General features: G+C 39.2%; 1 protein-coding gene across 13 annotated transcripts in view; it reads left to right on the top strand.

Annotated features, from left to right (window-relative positions):
* The window catches only part of kcnq2 (potassium voltage-gated channel subfamily Q member 2), a 146,006-nt gene that overhangs the window by 36,568 nt on the left and 89,700 nt on the right, over positions 1 to 19,738 (top strand). For all 13 annotated transcript variants that reach the window (XR_010005655.1, XM_062979050.1, XM_062979051.1 and 10 more), the window contains exon 2: positions 18,185 to 18,275. Coding sequence is in view for 12 of the 13 variants with exons in the window: in XM_062979050.1 (XP_062835120.1) it covers positions 18,185 to 18,275 (91 nt within the window). In the remaining variant the exon portion in view is untranslated. The remainder of the gene's footprint in view (positions 1 to 18,184; positions 18,276 to 19,738) is intronic.

The raw sequence follows: 19,738 nt of genomic DNA, 5'->3' as shown, positions 1-19,738 counted from the left end.
TCTTTGATGAGGCATTAGCATGCTTAGGCAGAGAAGGCTAAAGACTTTGTAAAATTACAATCCCATGATTCCATAGCATGGAGTTAAAATGGTGTCAAGCTGCATTAAATGTACAGCATAGATGCACCCTAAGTTGGAGATTTCAGCTTGTGTCTAAACTCGGTAAAGACTTCATGATTGTGGCTCAGAAATTTAGATCTCAAGAGACTTGCCAGCGGAAAGCTGGCCTTCCATGGCCCTACATGATTTACTGCTCTAGTTTTCTTTCTTTCATTTAACCTCTGCCGAAGATGGGCAATTTTACCTCCTTGTTGGGAGTTATCAGTCACACTCTGTGCAGACGGCAACAAAAAAATTGAGCTTTTGTGCATGATGGATATTTGTGTGATTCAGATTGGAGGCTTGTCTTCTTCCAAGCACGAGGTATGAGCAGCTGCATCGTTTACGTAGAGACAGGAAGAGAGATGGGTGATTCATATGGCTATCCATGCTGAATATACACCTTTTTGGGATTTAAATGTGAAGTGTGCACTCAGGTTTAATTCTGGAAAAAAAAGGGTGGGCCCTTGGTAACCACTGCAATTCGATTCTAGGGCCTCCTGTGGGTACCAAAACTCATGGATACTCAAATCCTATTAAAGTAGAGTCTCACTTATCCAACATAAACTGGCCGGCAGAATGTTGGATAATAAGGAGAGATTAAGGAGAAGCCTATTAAACATCAAATTAGGTTATGATTTTACAAATTAAGCACCAAAACATCATGTTATACAACAAATTTGACAGAAAAAGTAGTTCAATATGCAGTAATGCTACGTAGTAATAATGAATTTAGCACCAAAATATCATGATGTATTGAAAACATTGACTACAAAATTTGTTGGATAATCCAGAACGTTGGATAAGTGAGACTCTACTGTATATACAATAGTGCTGCTTAAATAAAATGGTAACATTAAGCATTGCTTTTTGAATTTTAGGTGGGAAATATTTTTAAGTTATGTTGTCAAAAGCTTTCATGGCCAAAATCACTGGGTTGCTGTGAGTTTTCTGGGCTGTATGGCCATGTTCCAGAAACGTCAGGAGAGAATGCTTCTGGAACATGGTCATACAGCCCAGAACTCGCAGCAACCCATTGCGGATGGTTGAATTTGTGTCTGCAGAATCTATTGATATAGAAGGCCAACTGTAATTGAAAATGCACTTGTGAGGCTTCCAAGATCTGTTTTATACATGTCGCTGCTGGACCAGGTGGCATCCATCCTTTATTCATGGATCCAATTTCCCCCCTGCCTAAATGTAAAACATTACATTTCTCCTTTAAATCTATCCATATAGAATGGACACCATCTCTCTGTGTTGCTTGAATTCTTTCCATCATTTTTTTCACCTTCTTTTCAGGTGCACTAAATTGCTTTTGTTATTCTGGAAAGAATATTTGTCTGCCAAAATCTGCAGCCATCTTTGGAGGCTAAACAAAAATACAGAAGAGAAAAAAAATCTCTTTTAACATGGAGAAATGAAAGGAAGTTCTGTGAGTGCTCACTGGTCAGAGCTCAATGTCTTCCTTGGTGAAGCTTTTGTTAAAATCCTTAGGAGGACATCCCAATAGGGTTGACAGCATTGTAACATTCACAATGTCCTTTGATATCAATATAAACAGCCCATATTCGCAAGCTAAGAATCAGACCTAAATGAATACGCCAGGATTCTTTGGTTTCCTTTGTTTTTAGATCTCGCCTGATCTCTTTTTTTCTATGTAAAGGGAGCATCAGACCTGTAACTAGGAAGGGAAGTTTCCTTGACAACCAGGACTGGAATTAGTTATCATAATTAGACTGTGGGAGTATTTGACAATGTGACTTCTCGGATGTTGTATTTTATGAGATCTTGGGTGCCAGGGATCATGATGAAAAAGCAGCTAGGTATCCAAACTCTGTTTTTATTAATGGGCTGCTAGATTCCAGGGCGGCTGGAAAGGAGATAGGATCTGCAAACAGATATCTGGGCAATTGGGAGCTGATTCTTTCTCTTGTGAACCATCCAGTGAGCTGTGGCTATGAGCTGATAACAGCAATGCAATTTTGTTGTTGTGTGTTTTCAAAGAAACTCTGTTTTTTATGGCAGTATAGATGGGTCTTGTGACTCCTAGGGTTTCTTGCAGAAGAAGCTTTCCATTGCTGTCCTTCTAAAGTAGGCATGGGTGAACTTCAGCCTTCCAGGTGTTTTGGACTACAACTCCCACAATTCCTAATAGCTGGTAGGCTGTTAGGAATTGTGGGAGTTGAAATCCAAAACACCTGGAGGGCCAAAGTTTCCTCATGCCTGGTCAAAATTTTACAAAAATGTCTCCAACAAATGTTGGAAATGTGAACAACAGGTAGGTACTTTTTTCATACATGGTTGTCAGGACCCAGGCTGCAGAGCACCAATAACCATACACAGAGGCCAGAATCTATCTAATATCTTTATTGAGGAAATATATAAAGTTAATAAAAGCAAGTGTAGAAAATAGTTCAGAAGTAGACCTTTCAGGAAAGGTCAAAATTAGTCCAAGAAAACAATGTCCAATATGAAATATTAAGGTCCAAAGTTGTAATCCAATAACCGAAACACTCACTTTGCCAAGCAAAGTGAGGGGAAATGACAAGGTCCTTTAGTCCATGAAGCTTAATGCAAGGCTAGGAAGCAAACTAGATTCTTGGCAAACAAGGCTTGATTCAAGGCAACAAGAAGCGAGGAGCAAGAACTGGGTCCGTGGAAAATCCGTGGCGAGGTCCGGGGAACAAGGCAGGGCTGGAACGAGAACAAGGTCCTGGAAACTGGAGTAGCGTAGTCCACACACAATCTACTCCCGAAGCTGACGAATTGACTCCGCAAGGAATTCTAGTGGCCAACATCTATATAGGATCTTGTTTTCCCGCCAAAGCACATTTTCTCTGGGGAACAAGAACCGAAACCCTATACTGTCCAGATGCAAGACTCCTTAAACTTTCCCAAGGGAAATAGACTTAATCATCTAATTGTCTGGCAACTATCCGAGCGCTTCTGCGAGTCGCCTCCCGCGCGTGTCTATCTTGATTATAATAAAGGCGGCGAGAAAATGGGGGAGATTTTGACTCAAGGCTTGTTTGGCTGTCTTCTTGTGGGCAAACATCCTGCAGCTGCAAGGGCTCCAAATCTGGCAGAAACGGTGGGAAACCCAAGTTTTCCTCTTCATCTGCCACAATAGTACTAGGAACAGGACTACATGGCCCATGAGACATCACAATGGTGGACCTGCCCAAAAGCTAAATTTTTTTTGAAAAGATATACACAGAGAAATACAAAAAATATTAAAGACTAACATTAAAAAGGAGCCAGAATATTTTTTGCTAGGAATGTTGGATTTGGATAAAGACAAAGACAAAGAGATTCTATTTAACCACCTGACAATAGCAGCCAGAATAACATATGCGAAGAAATGGAGATGAAAAAATATACCGAAAAGAGAAGAATGGCAAAATAAAGTTCTAGAAATAATGAATATGGCTAAATTAACTTACTGGCTCTCTCCGAACCAAGGATTACCGAAAAAACAAATGAACTGGGACATGGTAAAAGAATATTTTAATCAACTTAAAATGGAGCTTATAATTTGAAATGATAAGAACAAGAAAATATTAGAGACAAAGGGGAAGAAGACGGTTTGGACTATAAAATACTAAAATACAGAAAGTCACAATACAAACACCAAGGAATAGATGGAAGTCAACCCCTACCACATACCTTTTTTTTCTCCTTGTTCTTACTTTCATTTTTTTCTTCATTTTTCTTTCTTTCTCTCCACCCATATTGTTCTCCCACTTTCCATGTAATTTTTTTTTATTTTTACCTTTAAATTTATTATTAATAAAAATTTACCAGAAAAAAAGGAATTGTGGGAATTGTTGTAGTCCAAAACACCTGGAGGGCTGAAGTTTGCCCATGCCTGCTATAGAGTGAATCTACACTGTAAAGTGAAAGCCATTTGGCTTAATGCTATTAATAAATTTTGGGAGCTGTAGTTTTACATGCTCACTCTGCCAAAGAGTGCTGGTGCCTCCACCCTCAGCTCCTGATTCTCTGGCTTTGGAAAGGGGAACATTTTTAAAAATGGAAGCCCCATATATACACAATGCAGTGCATTATATGGTCAATGCACACTCATATGGTGCAGTTTAACTGCACTGCATTGCATTATATATAATACAGTTTCAGACTGGATTAAATGACAGTATAGATGGGACCTGAATTGCTTTAATAACTTTCAATCTTTTTCATGGTATTTTAACCTTTAAAGTATCATTATAAATCATTGCGTTAATGTCAAAAATTGAATTCTGTTTTAATGTTCCCTTATGTTTTAACACTATTGTATTTCTAAATGGTAAGCTGCCTTACGTTCCAATTTCCCAACATGAGTGGAATACATATGCCCTTTATGTAGAGACTGTGGGTTTCACTTTGAATATGTTTTAAATAGGTTTGTATGGATCTTAACTGTGAATTCTCTAATACAATTGATATCTAATTCTGTTTTAATGTTTGTATATTTATGGATTTTAAATTGTATTGAAATGGTCTTTTTGGTAATCTGCTTTGGGTCTCCTTTGTGGAGAGAAAACGTGTGGTATAAATAAACATAAACATAATAATAATAATAGTAATGATACATTTAACTTAAATGTACATTTCTATTTGGTGGTTATATCAAGGTATAGATTTGATGGGTCCAGTAGGTAATTATATGCCATCTATGATTCTAGGCTCTGCTGCATCTTCTTTTTCTGGCTGAGTAGAACCAAAGCTTTCATTTTGAGCAATTGACATTTGAGAGAAACAAGAACATTTTAAAAGCAACCAAGAAGGTGGGACAGTACAGAATTAACAGGGTCTGTCCCTGCCAAACTGGGACAGTTGGAGGATTTGCAGTGTTGAATGGGAAGGATTATTCTCTGAGGGAGGTAATAGTCCCAGTATATTCTGCCGTGATCAGATCAGAGAGAAGGAAAAGGCAGGTGGAGGACTGTATCACTCAAGGCTGCTAAAGCGTAATTATGACAAGATCAAAGTGCCACTTCATAGGCTTTAGGCTTTACTGCACAATAGTTTGACTGTCTCACAAGTTGCATTGCACTTGACCTGTGATCTGATGGTCTCTTTCCATTGGTGGGAAAAAAGCCCATTAATGAAGCCAATATCATTGCAATATTTCTCTGTTATATGTGTTGTCAAAGGCTTTCATGGCCATGATCACAGGGTTGTTGTATGTTTTCCGGGCTGTATGGCCATGTTCCAGAAGCATTCTCTCCTGATGTTTCACCCACATCTATGGCAGGCATCCTCAGAGGTTGTGAGGTATGGAGAAACTAAGCAAGGAAGGTTTATATATTTGTGGAAGTTCCTGGGTGGGGGGAAGAACTCTTGTCTGATGGAGGCCAGTGTGAATGTTGTAATTAATCACCTTTGTTAGCATTAAATGGCCTTCACAGCCTCACATCCTGGCCTGGGGAAATCCTTTGTTCAGACTCATTTGCTGCCCCTGATTGATACCTGTCTGGAATTCTTCTGTTTTCAGAGTGCTGTTCCTTATTTACTGTTCTGATTTTGGAGTTTTTTTTTAATACTGGTAGCCAGATTTTATTCATTTTCATGGTTTCCTCCCTTCTGTTGAAGTTGTCCATATGCTTGTGGATTTCAATGGCTTCTCTGTGTAGTCTGACATGATAGTTTTTGGAGTGGTTGAGCATTTCTGTGTTCTCAAATAATATACTGTGTCCAGGTTGGTTTATCAAGTGCTCTGCTATGGCTGATTTCTCTGGTTGAGTTTGTCTGCAGTGCCTTTCATGTTATTTGACTCGTATTTGGGAGCTGCGTTTGGTGGTCCCTATGTAGACTTGTCCACAGCTGCATGGTATACGGTAGACTCCTGCAGAGGAAAGAGGATCCCTCTTGTCCTTCGCTGAATGTAGCATTTGTTGGATTTTCCTATTGGGTCTGTAGGCCAGGATGTGAGGCTGGGAAGGCCATTTAATGCTAACAAATGTGATTAATTACAACATTCACACTGGCCTCCAACAGACAAAAGTTCTTTCCCCCACCCAGGGACTTCCACAAATATATAAACTTTCCTTGCTTAGTTTCTCCATACCTCACAACCCCTGAAGATGCCTGCCATAGATGTAGGTGAAACATCAGGAGACAGTACTTCTGGAACATGGCCATACAGCCAAGAAAACATACAACAACCCTATGAAAGAGATAATTCTAAGAACTGTATGCCACAGAGGGAAGTGTGTGTGTGTGTGTTATGATTTTTCTATTTCATCTATGGTGTGCTTTCTGACGGAGCATTTCCAAGACATTCAAGTGGTATGGGAAGTCACATGCTTAGTTGCCCTGCCTGTTTAAATGATGGTCCTGGTTCTGCCAGACACTGTTGTTTTGCAAATTGAACATCTCCCCAAGCCCTTTCCCTCCCTCTGTTTCTGCAGTATTTAAGTTTTATGCCAGAAAAGGAGTCAGAGATAATATGAGTGATTAATCTCCACCAGACTCTGGGGAGTCATTTGCAATACTCTATGGAGCTGCTGTGGCAGACAACAGTACTATGCCGCATGCTCTTCATTGGGCATGAAGGCTGTATTGGTTGGGAACTTTGGTTTTGGGTTGGCAAGTAGGAGCAGTTAAACAATGCCTGGTTACTCACTGATTGCACGAGGAGAAAGGATCTTCTATTGGCTCATCATTGATGGTCCTTCCAGTCTTTCACGGGTGAAAAATAGGACACATGTGGCCAAGCGACAGCCAAGTTTGGTCAAGATGGTAAAAGTTATTAATAAGGAATAGCATGTAAGTTAGAAGAGGCTGCAACAGTTTACTTTTGCCTGAATCGACTGGAAAGGAAAATTCTGCCCTTGTCTCTCCATTGCTATCTGGTGTGATGTCTCATGGGCCTTGTAGTCCCGTTCCTAGTACTATTGTGGCAGATGAGGAGGAAAACATGGGATTTCCACCGGTTCAGCTTGAATCGGAGCCCCTGCACCTGCAGGATGTTTGCCCTCAAGAAGTCAGCCAAACAAGCCTTGGGCAGAATTCTCCCCCGTTTTCTCGAAGAGACAATTATAATAGAGATAGAGGAAATAGGGAGGCGAATCGCCGGAGCGCCAGAATCGCAGCCAAACAATTAGCTGATTAGGTTTGCTTCCCTTGGGAAATTCTAAGGAGTCATGCATCTGGACAAAGTTGGGTTTCTCTTCTAGTTCTCCAGGGAAAGTGGTTTTCTGGCGGGAAACGAGACCCTATTTAGGTGTTTTGCCGCGAAGGAAACCTTGCGGAGTCAACTCGTCAGCTTGAGGAGTGAGATCGTGTGTGGACTACGCAACTCCAGTTCCTTGTTTCCAGGACCAAGTTCCAAGCCTGCCTTGTTCCACGGACCTTATTCTTGCTTCTTGTTGCCTCGTATCAAGTCTTGTTGCCAAGTATCTAGTTTGTTTTCCAGCCTTGTTGTCAAGCTCCAAAGGACTAAAGGACCTTGTCTTTTCCCCGCACTTTGCTTGGCAAAGTGTGTGTTTCGGTTATTGGATTATAACTTTGGACCTTAATATCACATATTGGACATTAATTGCCTGGACTATATTTGGCCTTTCCTGAAAGGTCTGCTTCTGAACTATATTCTTCACTTGTTTTTATTGACTTTATATATTCCTTTAATAAAGATATTAGATAGAATCTGGCCTCTGCGCATGGTTATTGGTGCTCTGTAGCCTGGGTCCTGACATCTGCTGAGTTGAGTACAAATTGCTTTTGCATTTTCAACTCGGGACAAAGGGAGAAAGTGGGAGGAAGAGAGAGAAACTGGAACATTTCAAAAGGCTCATTCTACACTGCTTTGAACTGGATTATATGGCAGTCTAGACTCATATCATCCAGTTCAAAGCAGATAATGTGAATTATCTGCTTTGATAATCTGGATTATATGGCAGTGTAGAAGGGGCCAAAGTGGGATGTTAGAGGATTAATCAGGACTGTCTTGGCCAAACCAGACACCTGGAGGGAATGCCCTTAGGATAGGCATGGGAAAGCTTTGGCCCTCCAGGTGTTTTGGACTTAACTCCCACAATTTCTAACATGCCTCCTTTAGATGTACTGACGCCAGGTAATGTCTTGTGTTTGTTCCAAGCTGTGTTTTCCACAGAACAGTCCAATTGGACTGAGCTTTAGCACAGCAGGTTAAACCACCAGCTGAGTAAATCTTGTCAATCAAAAGGTTGATAGTTCAAAGCCTGGGTCAGGGTGAACTCCTGGCCTTTAGCCCAGCTTCTGCCTACATAGTGGTTCAAAAGCAAAATGTGAATAGATTAACAGGTACCGCTTAAAAGCGGGGAGGTATTTTAAGGCATCAATACGGAAATGCCAGAAAAAATGCTGGTGATTCGACCAAGGAGGAAGTTTACAAACAATGCACTTTGGCAGGGAGATGGAGCGACAACACCTCCCCATGGCCAGTATCAAGCACAATCTTCCAAGATGCCGAAGATGGGAAAAGCCTATTTCTATGTATAATTGTAGGTCTTGTCGGTATATAAATGGCACTGAATATTTGCCACATATGTATGTTCTGTGATCCACCCTGAATCCCCTTCTGGGTGAGAAGGGCAGAATATAAATACTGTAAATGAATAAATACATGAATAAATGAATGAATGAATGAATGAATAAATAAATAAATAAGTTGACCCTTTTGAAATATTATCAAAGGCAGACTTGATCTAGGTTTAAAGTAAATATGTCCAATTTACAGTAGTCTATTATTTCTTTCTTTCATATTAAAATAGATATATTATTTCTGCTATGTTTGTAGTGCTTGGTTTTGACTACTTGATTTTGTTTGTTTCTTATGTTTCTGTAGAGTGTGTTGCTTCCCTTGGGAAATAAAAGAAGGAAATCAACAAATCACTACTGCTAGCGAATTCATTGCTCAAAGGTGTCATTAAGCATCCCACTCATTAAACAAATTTCAGTTTTCACTAGCAGCTGAATTTGGGTAAAGTGCCTTATTCACTTGTAGGTCTTAGTTCTGGCTGATCAGCTGATAAAGCAGGATATTATTCCACATAAATGGAATATTTTTTTAAAAAAGTGTCAAATCTTGATTATTTTTTAAAATTGTTTACACTGCTTTTCAGACTTCATTGGCAGTTTATACACTACTTTTAGTTTGATGGGAAAACATTTTATTTAGACTTCTTTTCTTTTACCCTAAGGATGAGCTGTGGCATATCAAATTAGTGTCACAATGATCCTGTGAGATGCTTTAGGCAGAGAGATTTCTTCCATTGCCCACACAACAAGTGATTGAAAACATTCCTTGCTTGGCATTTTGAAAGGGGTTATTTCAGGGACTTTTGGGGATTTCCTAGTAGGGTTAGGAAGCCATTCAATATGCGATTAGAGTCACTGCCAATTGGAGTTGATAATATTGGGCTAGGAGGGTAATGATTTGAGTCAATGTTAAAAACATTTCCTTTCTTCTTATGCTGAACTCAGTTTTTTTCCCCAGTCTGTTGGGATTTTGTGGATCCCTGAAGCAGAGCCTGCTTTGTAATGAGGAAATTACAAATGTGCTGTAATTTTGTGAAGTTTTCTCTTAGCAACTGAAGTTTCTTTATTGGTAGGTGAAGCAAAATAAATATAGTTAAACAGATGGATGGAGGAATGGCTTAGACTGTGGTGCATTAGGGGCTTAGAGAAAAAGAAAGTATTTTGCTGTCTTGGACTCAAGTGAATTAAATAAAGTGGCTGATGAGTGAGTGTGATTAATTGCGGCTTTCAATGCTTTTAGCTTCTCACTGTCCTTCCCACCTTCTGCCGCTGAAGCTTTTTTACCTTAACTAATCGATGGTGCCATTTGAGTCGTTTCTCTTACCATTCGGCAAAAGGTACTGCTTTCTCTGAAAGTGACTAATTCATGATTCAAAGGGCATTAGATGATTTATCCTGACAGTTAAAGTGGAATAATTGTGCTATAACTGTGTAGTACAGAAGAGGGCGGGGAAATGAGGGCATTATTGCACAAGGGAGGCAGTGAAGCAGGAACGTCACCTATGGAAATGCATAAAGATAGAGTTACAAGGGATTCAGTATGATTTCAGGACTAGTCAACATTGATTTATCAAAAACAAGTCATGCCAGACTAATCTGATATCTTTTTTTGATAGAGTTACAAGTTGGGTAGATGCAGGGAATGCCGTGGATGTAGCCTATCTGGATTTCAGTAAGGCCTTCAACAAGGTCCCCCATGACCTTCTATCAAACAAACTAGTCAAATGTGGGCTAGGCAAAACTACGTTTAGGTGGATCTGTAATTGGCTAAGCGAATGAACCCAAAGAGTGCTCAACAATGCATCTTCTTCATCCTGGAAAGAAGTGACAAGTGGAGTGCCATCAGCAGGGTTCCGTCCTGGGCCTGGTTCTGTTCAACATCTTTATTAATGACTTAGATGAAGGGCTAGAAGGCACGATCATTAGGTTTGCAGATGGGCCCAAATTCTGAGGGATAGCCAGTACTCCAGAAGACAGGAGCAGAATTCAGAACGATCTTGACAGATTAGAGAGGTGGGCCAAAATTAACAAAATGAAGTTCAAAAGGGACAAATGCAAAATACTCCACTTAGGCAGAAAAAATGGAATGGCAAGATACAGAATGAGGGATGCCTGGTTTGACAGAAATACATGTGGACTACAAGTTGAATATGAGCCAACAATTTGATGCGGTGGCAAAAAAAGCCAATGGGATTTTGGCCTGCATAAATAGGAGTTTAGTGTCTGGATCCAGGGAGGTTATGCTCCCCCTCTCTTCTATTCTTCCTTGGTCAGACCACATCTGGAATCACATTGTGTCCAATTCTGGGCACCACAATTGAAGGGAGAATTTGACAAGCTGGAAAGTGTCCAGAGGAGGGCGACTAGAATGATTAAGGGTCTGGAGAACAAGTCCTATGAGAAGCAGCTTAAAGAGCTGGGCATGTTTAGCCTGCAGAAGAGAAGGCTGAGAGGAGACATCATGAGGGCCATGTATAAATATGTGAGAGGAAGTCATAGGAGGGAGCAAGCTTGTTTTCTGCTGCCCTGCAGACTAGGGCATGGAACAGTGGCTTCCAACTACAGGAAAGGAGATTCCACCTGAACATTATGAAGAACTTCCTCACTGTGTTGCGGACTGTGGTGGAGGCTCCTTCTTTGGAGGCTTTTAAGCAGAGTCTGGATGGCCATCTGTCGAGGATGCTTTGAATGTGATTTCCTGCTTCTTGGCAGGGGGTTGGACTGGATGGCCATGAGGTCTCTTCCAACTCTATGATTCTATGACTACAGATTGGCAAATCAGTGCTAGATCACCAATGGAGAAAGGTACAATAATGAAAGTATACATGCCAGTATGTAACCATTATTGGTGATCATGTGAATGCTGTGGAATAGCAGCTTTGTGTAATACATTTCTGAGGTCCTTGCCTACTATTCATATATAGCCCCTTTATATCAATTTAACTGCCATGGCTCCATCCTACAAAATCCTTGGATTGGTTGTTTGATCACTACCTAATGTGATGCAGAAAGATTCAGTTTTTTCCCCTCCCTGCTGAACTAATTCATTTCAAATTACTTTTGTTCATTGAGCTCCTTTTGCAGCAATAGTATTAAGGAAAAAGGGGGAAAGCAGGAGCAAAGAGAGAAACTGGGACATTTTCAACCCAGCTGAAAAATGGGATGACAATGAACTACTCAAGACTGTCTTTGTCAAATCAGCATTTACTTAAAAGTTTGAAGTAGTACTTTAATAACTGGAATTTGTAATCATCAGGGTTTCTTAAAGTCCGTAACAGGGAACAGGCAGGACAATGACCTCCAAGTAATGTTGACTTCAAACTTTTTGGAAGTTGGGCTATCTCTCAGTTTCTGTCCTTTCAATTCATATAATTGTACGGTTCTATGAAATGCCAGGCAAAGGTTAACTTTGCCTGCTGGATGCCAACCAATTGAAATAAATACAGCCAATGCCTGGTGTTTTCACTCATGCAAGCAATTTCAAATAAGCTATTGATTATTTTAGCCTGCCTGTAAATGTCCCGAAATGTTGTTAATGAGGCTTTGAAAAAGTTGAGTGTGGATGAGGTGTTTACAAGCACATCGTAAATGTCAATCTTACTTGCTTTTTAAACTGAATTCTCTCAGCCAAAGGTTCATTCTGAATTTAGCAGTCTGGTTGGCTTAACATGACAGTTGGCATTTTGCTTTTGGCAAAGCTGTTTTGGGGTGAAGTGGTGGTAAGCCTTGAGATAACGTATCGTGGGCCTCTCATGTCCCTACGCATTCTGTTGTTTCTACTCTCACAGATCTCTCCTTCCCCCCCCCCCCCTTGTGATTCCCCCTTTTTTCAACTCAGCCAGTCTGATGCTTTCTAGAAACTTTGCACTACAACTCTCATCATTCTCTGGCCAGAATTTGATGTGGAAAGATAAAAACTGATGATGGCAGTATGCCAAGGGATCTTGTAGAATGTTAGAGACTAACCAAGGGAACGAAGTTGGTAGTATAAGCTTTCATAGACTAAGGGTTCTTGTAGAACTAACACACACTTGTATGGCTAAATGCTATTAAATCATGAGTACTGTCGTTTTATAAGTTCTTTAGACTTCTCTACCAAAGCATGATGTTTCCTCATGAAACTACAACTCCCATGATTCCATAGCATTGAGCCATGATAGTTAAAGTGGTGTCAAACTGTATTCATGGAATGGCCTCAGATTATGATTTTGGATGACGCGATTTAATATTAATGTAATGTTTTTACATGTTAATGTGCACTGTTTTTAATTAATTTTATTTTAAGCTTATTTGTATGTGTGAAGCATTGAATGGTTGCCTTATGTAAGTCACCTTGTGTCCCCTTCGGGGTGGAAAGAAGTGGGGTATAAATAGGGTAAATAAATAAATGAATAAAATTAATTCTACGATGTATATCAGGCATCCTCAAACTTTGACCATCCAGTTGTTTGGGCCTCCAATTCCCAGAATTCTTGACCATTGAACAAGCTGGCTAGGACTTCTGGGTGTTGGCGGACAAAACAGCTGGAGGGCCAGAGTTTGAGGATGCTTGATGTACAGTAGAGTCTCACTTATCCAACACTCGCTTATCCAACGTTCTGGATTATCCAATGCATTTTTGTAGCCAATGTTTTCAATATATCATGATATTTTGGTGCTAAATTCGTAAATACAGTAATTACTACATAGCATTACTGCATATTGAACTACTTTTTCTGTCAAATTTGTTGTCTAACATGATGTTTTGGTGCTTAATTTGTAAAATCATAACCTAATTTAATGTTTAATAGGCTTTTCCTTAATCTCTCCTTATTATCCAACATATTCGCTTATCCAACATTCTGCCGGCCCGTTTACGTTGGATAAGTGAGACTCTACTGTATATGCAGCCAATGTTGGGTTTTGGAGCCTGAAATTTAAAGGAGCTGTCCAAGGTGATAAGCCTACTTTGGCCTCATAGTTCGTATACAAGTTCCTTTAAGGCTCAGGTTAAGGTTCAGACTGAAACATGGAATGGGTTACTTGCTCCACTGACATTGGATCTACAAACCGCCATTGAACTTGCCTTTTGGCACAGTTTTTGAAAAAGGGCCATGGATGTTAATAGTTTGCTCATTCGCCCATCCCTATCTTGAAAAGCAGAAGATACAAAATAAAATTCTTATCTATATCCAGCTGGTAAAAGCTTTGATGCCTGGTCACTTGGAAGAAAATTCCATTTTGCTGCGGGCAAGCGCCAGGTTATACATCTGGTTTCTAATGCAGACAGATAATAGTAATAATCCCAACGTAAGACTGACTCCCCTCCCAAGTAAATGCTGCCAAATCTAATTGCCACACCAATCTTATCTAGCCCTGTCTTTAGATAGCTAATACATTGCCAATGTGAGGATACAAACTTGTGTTTTGGTCTCGTTGGAGAATTAGGCTCTCCTGCTTTCATAGAGCTGGCTCCTTTAATGGTTCTGCCTTCCAGGGATGCTATGATAGATCAGACTTACTTACTGTCTATTAGCATTGGCCAGAGTGCATTGTGCTAATAAAATGGGCCGTGTTTACTTCTATCAATTGATACGCTGCTTTTTAAAAAAATGCCATCCTTCGCACCCATTAGCTCTATGTTTTCTTTCCTGGATCATTTATCTCTGCCTTCTTCCTTCTTCCTGTTGTGTCAGGAAGAATTAGGGTGGTTGAAGCCAGGGTTCTTGTTTTCCTCCTGGATGGATTTTATTATTTCCAGCTGCACTCCTTTTAGAATGAGACCAGGAAAGAAAGTGATATATCACATTGATAGCAGGGGTTCTTTTTTATTTGTTTGCAAATTCTAGATTTGTTGAGCCGAAAGAAATCCATTCTACGAAAAGCAGATAGATATCTCACATTGCTTCCGTCTATCTGGAGGTGATGCAAAAGACATGCTACTGTGTTCCAAGTAAAAGAAGCATCAATTGGCTCATAAGATTCAAAGGATTTTAGGTCAATTACATGAAATACAAGCTGTTTTGGTGTGAAGTGTCAGCTTCAGTCACAAAATAGTGGCAAGAGGAGTATATATGGGTGCATTATTGCAGTGTTTTCTGACTGAAGATGTAATTTCACTTTTCTCTTTCTATGACTAAAGCTCGACCTATACTGCCATATAATACAGTTTGTAACTATACTATATGCCAGTGTAGATGGGTCCTAAGAAGGAGAATTAATGGCTATCATATTTTACTTGAGGAAAAAGCAAGATTAACATAAAGCAACAAATATCCCACCCCTTTTTCGAATGGACTGAGGATTGCAGGGTTGTTGTATGTCTTTCGGGCTGTGTGGCCATGTTCCAGAAGTATTCTCTCCTGACGTTTCGCCCACATCTATGGCAGGCATCCTCAGAGGTTGTGAGGTATGGATAAACTAAGTAAGGAAAGGAAAGCACCTGAATCCCATAATTCCCATCAGAGTCATCTTGAAACTCATTCTGAACCTGAATCCCATCGTCATGCACTTGCATCCCAGAATCCTCATCAGAGTCACACAAAGACTGAGTCACAACATTCTTTACTATTGACAGGAAAAATCCATCAATCCCACAGCAATGGGGTGATGGGGCTATTCTGCTTTTGTGCTGGCATGCAGAAGTGACACCAGGGAGCAGCACTTTACTCCTTCTGGTTTACGCCCTTCACTATTCCTCAGCTGTTTAATTTGTCATTTAAAGTAATATTTTTCTTATAAAAATAATGATTGCTAGAACTGTGATATTGCTTTAAAACAATAAAAAAATTATGGATCAGCGTAAGTTTTTAAAAGGTGGGTTACGAGAGTATATGGAACCATGGATTGGAGAATTGATGTTATTGCATTAATGGAGAGAGGCACAATATCAAGTGTGCTAATGTAGCCCCAATTGATGATTGTGTGACTGCCATGGAATAGCAGCTTTGTGCCATAAAATCCTCTTTCTCAGATTCTTTCATAGGTGGCAAATGTATATTAATTTGTAATAAGAAATTTACTATATTGTCAAAGGCTTTCACAGCCGAAATCACTTGGTTGTTGTGTGGTTTCTGGGCTGTACAGCCGTGTTCTAGCAGCATTTTCTCTGACGTTTCACCTGCATCTGTGGCTGGCATCTTCAGAGGATCAACCCTAAGAAATTTACTGTAGTAAAATGGAGGCATAAGGCATTTTATCATGACATATGAATCGTCATACTACTTAGATTGAGAGAATATAAAGTATATGTATTTCATTAATATTTCCAAACATGAATACGTCTCTAAATTGCTATGAAAATAAATTTGCAACAACACAGGAATGCAATATTATATTTTTTTATTCTGAATCTAGAATTAGAGTCAGTACATTTCTTCTGTATGTAAACTTTTATTACGGTCAATGACCAGCTCATATCAAGGGCACCCAGTCCCGTACATCCATATGAAATCCGAGAGGTTATATACTTCACAATTAATAAAACTCCTATAAAACTAAATCATTGACAAAATTTAAAGTCTAGGCTAAAAACTTCAATATTAATAAAAACCCTTTTAAAATTGAATCAATGACAAAATTTAAAATCTAGGCTAAAAACTTCAACATTAATAAAAACCATTATAAAATTGAATCCTTGACAAAATTTAAAATCTAGGCTGAAGATCATATACCATATACATTTCTTCTGATGCCTGCTCCACCCAAAATTGCTTCCAACTTTGACTCTATGAATTTTACTGTGAGCATTCACACCCTCCTTTATGTCACACATTTCGCATCCTTTTTAATCACAGTATTGCTCTTTCCTTGGTTGTGTGCATTTCTCAGTCCTTCCTAAGCAGTATTTTTGCAAATGTATCTAGGTCAGGTAGGGTTGGGTGACCCAAATTTCTCTTTTTAGCAGCACATGTTGCTTCTACCTGTTTCACAGATCCTTGAAGGGCTTTCAAGCCAGTGGGGAAACATGACCATTAAGCCTCTCCTTTTTGTATTTAAATCCATCCACATTGTTTCTGTCTTTGAAAGTGGTAGGGTGGCATTATTTCTTTTTTCTTCCCAATTTCTCCCTCTTTTATGAGCTGTGGGTCGAGTACACAATGTGGGGCTGTGGGGTTGCATGTTGTCTCCAGGGCAGTTTTGGTGGCTTTCAATCCCTCCAGGCTCCTTGGTTCAACCTCAGAAGGCTAGTATTTGAATTTCTGCTCCTGCAAGTCCCTAGGAAGGGAAACCTATATTTTAACTGGATTACAGAACCATTTGCAGACTTTGTAATATGATAAAATACCTGTTTTTCAAAACCAGAAGCAGACTTGCGGCAACTACCCAATTTTTGAATGTTTTTGTTGCTCTGGGGTAGTACTTTTGGAAGGAGGGAAGTTTCTGAATCTCTCCTGATTCAAAAAGACTATACAAGAATGAATGTATAAATTTGGGTATGAGTTCACTTCATATGTAAGTTGTGGGTACATTTAAGGCCAGAATAATAGATTTTGACATGATCCGTAGATAGGTTGAAGGGCATTTTTTGAAGATGGGACTTTGCTGACCTTGGCTGCCACCTCAGCATTAGTAAAGGGGAATTGGTTCATCTTTTAGGTTCTTGCAAATGGACTAAGCTCTCACCTTTTGACATCCCCTCAGAGAAGGGATTGACTCCTTTTTGGGTAAGAGTTAAGTAGAGTATTTATTTTGACCCATGGATAAGTGAACCCTTTTTTTGGTTGCTTTTTAAGACTTCTATACATATAATATAGTCTCTGAAAGAAGTAAATATATATTTTCAAGGGCAGCATTCCTGAATGAGGGAATGTGAAGTAATGATGTGAAATAGAAACATTTCTCAAAAGGAAAAATCTTTTAGACAATTTGTTTTTCAGGCTCTGAGAAGAGGATAAGATAGCGGGTTATGTTGACTTATGACATGCCAGGATAGTGAAGACCAAGTTGATGCAGGAGATTAAGGCCACCTGGAATCACATTTAGCTGCAGCATCATAGTTTTGACTCATGCTCAGTTTGTGATGTACTACGATTCCTAGATCAAGTGTTCTTCCCCCTCTAAGTGTCTGCCAATACTTCACTGGTTCTTCTGGTCATGTCAATGAAAAATGTTGGATTGGTTCTATGAAGCATGAAAAATATTGTGGGAAGCAAAACAGAGAAATAAGCCTTTGTTGAAAAAGTAGGAAGAAAAGGAGGGAATACAAATAAATTTGAAAACATGAGAATTTGAGTAGATTAATAGGTACCGCTCTGGCAGGAAGGTAACGGCATTCTATGAAGTCATGCCAGTGGCCACATGACCTTGGAGGTGTTTACGGACAACGTCGGCTCTTCAGCTTAGAAATGGAGATGAGCACCAACCCCCAGAATTGGACACGACTGGACTTAATGTCAGGGGAAACCTTTACCTACTTATGAAGAAATTTAATGCTGCACTGAGGTTGCCACTTTGTTCTTTGTGTCTCTAAACAACTCTAAAACTTGCACAATGCTGCCTATTTCTGACCGGAGTCGCAATCAGTTGCAATCTTAATGTCATTTCTTTTTCTATTCTGTCTTTTTCTCTTGCCATCCAGTTTTCTACTGGTTTTCTCCTGCTTGGTGCTCTCTGTCTTTTCTACTATTGATGACTATGAGGCGAGTTCTGAAGGTGCCCTCTATATTCTGGTAAGTAAAAGGTCGAGGCAGGATGGAAGTGCCACCCGGCCAACCTTTTTCAACAGGGATTTTAGGGTGTCCCTTTGGCCAAAGGGAAGGGAACCTACAGAGAGAGACCATATGTTATACTTGTGGTTCAGGAAATACCAACAATGTTCCATTATTATTGGTTCAGCACCATTGTAAGTTGCAAGTTCTTATTAACATCCCTATTAACATTGTCAATCAGACTTTGCAACAATATTGACAAAGACAACTTAAGCCAGTTCACCTACCTGAAGGACATGGCTCTCCCTCTGAACTGATGTTGTCCTTAGTGATAATACTTACCGTATATACTTGAGTATAAGCCTACCCGAATATAAGCCGAGGCACCTAATTTTACCACAAAAAAACTGGGAAAACTTTTACTCTGGTATAAGCCGAGAGTAGTAAATTTCAGAAATAAAAACAGATACCAATAAAATTACATGAATTGAAGCATCATTAGGTTAAATGTTTTTGAATATTTACATAAAGCCCAGGCTGTGGCGCAGGTGGGAGAGCAAGCCAGTGCAATTAACTGCAATGAATCACTCTGACCAGGAGGTCATGAGTTCGAGGTCCGCTCGGAGCCTATGTTTGTCTTGTCTTTGTTCTATGTTAAAAGGCATTGAATGTTTGCCTATATGTGTAATGTGATCCGCCCTGAGTCCCCTTCGGGGTGAGAAGGGCGGAATATAAATGCTGTAAATAAATAAATAAATAAATAAAGCTCTAATTTAAGGTAAGATTGTCCAACTCTGATTAAATCATTATTCTCATCTTCTTCAATGTAAATGTGCTTATGTATCCTTTTAATAATAATAGAGTAAAATAATACATGTAATAATAATAATAATAAATACAGGAAAATAATACATGTAATAAATACAGGAAAATAATAAATGTAATAATAATAATAATAATAATAATAATAATAATAATAATAATAATAATAGAGTAAAATAAATGTAATAGTAGCAACAATAACAGAGAAAAATAATAAATGTAATAATACCAATAATAATAGAGAAAAATAATAAATGTACCATATATTCTTGAGTATAAGCTGACCCAAATATAAGCCAACCAGGACCCTCACCCGAGTATAAGACAAGGGAGGCTTTTTCAGTCTTAAAAAAAGAGCTGAAAAACTAGGCTTATACTCAAGTATATACAGTAAATTCTGGCAGACCTACTCTGTCCACTTTTATAATAATAATAATAATAATAATAATAATAATAATAATAATAATTATTATTATTATTATTATTATTATTATTTATTTCTAGAACAACCTCTCTCCTTGAAGGGGCTCAGGGTGATTTACAGACATAAAACAAAAAGGCAAACATTCAGTGCCTCAAATGAGTACAAACACATCAAAATAATACAAGATAATGTATAACTAAGGAGCCCCCAGTGGTGCAGCGGATTAAACCGTTGAGCT

Source organism: Anolis carolinensis, chromosome 4, assembly GCF_035594765.1.
Source record: "Anolis carolinensis isolate JA03-04 chromosome 4, rAnoCar3.1.pri, whole genome shotgun sequence".
Taxonomy (NCBI): Eukaryota; Metazoa; Chordata; class Lepidosauria; order Squamata; family Dactyloidae; genus Anolis; species Anolis carolinensis.
Note: the sequence above shows the minus strand (reverse complement) of the source record. Positions and strands in the feature narration are given on the sequence as shown.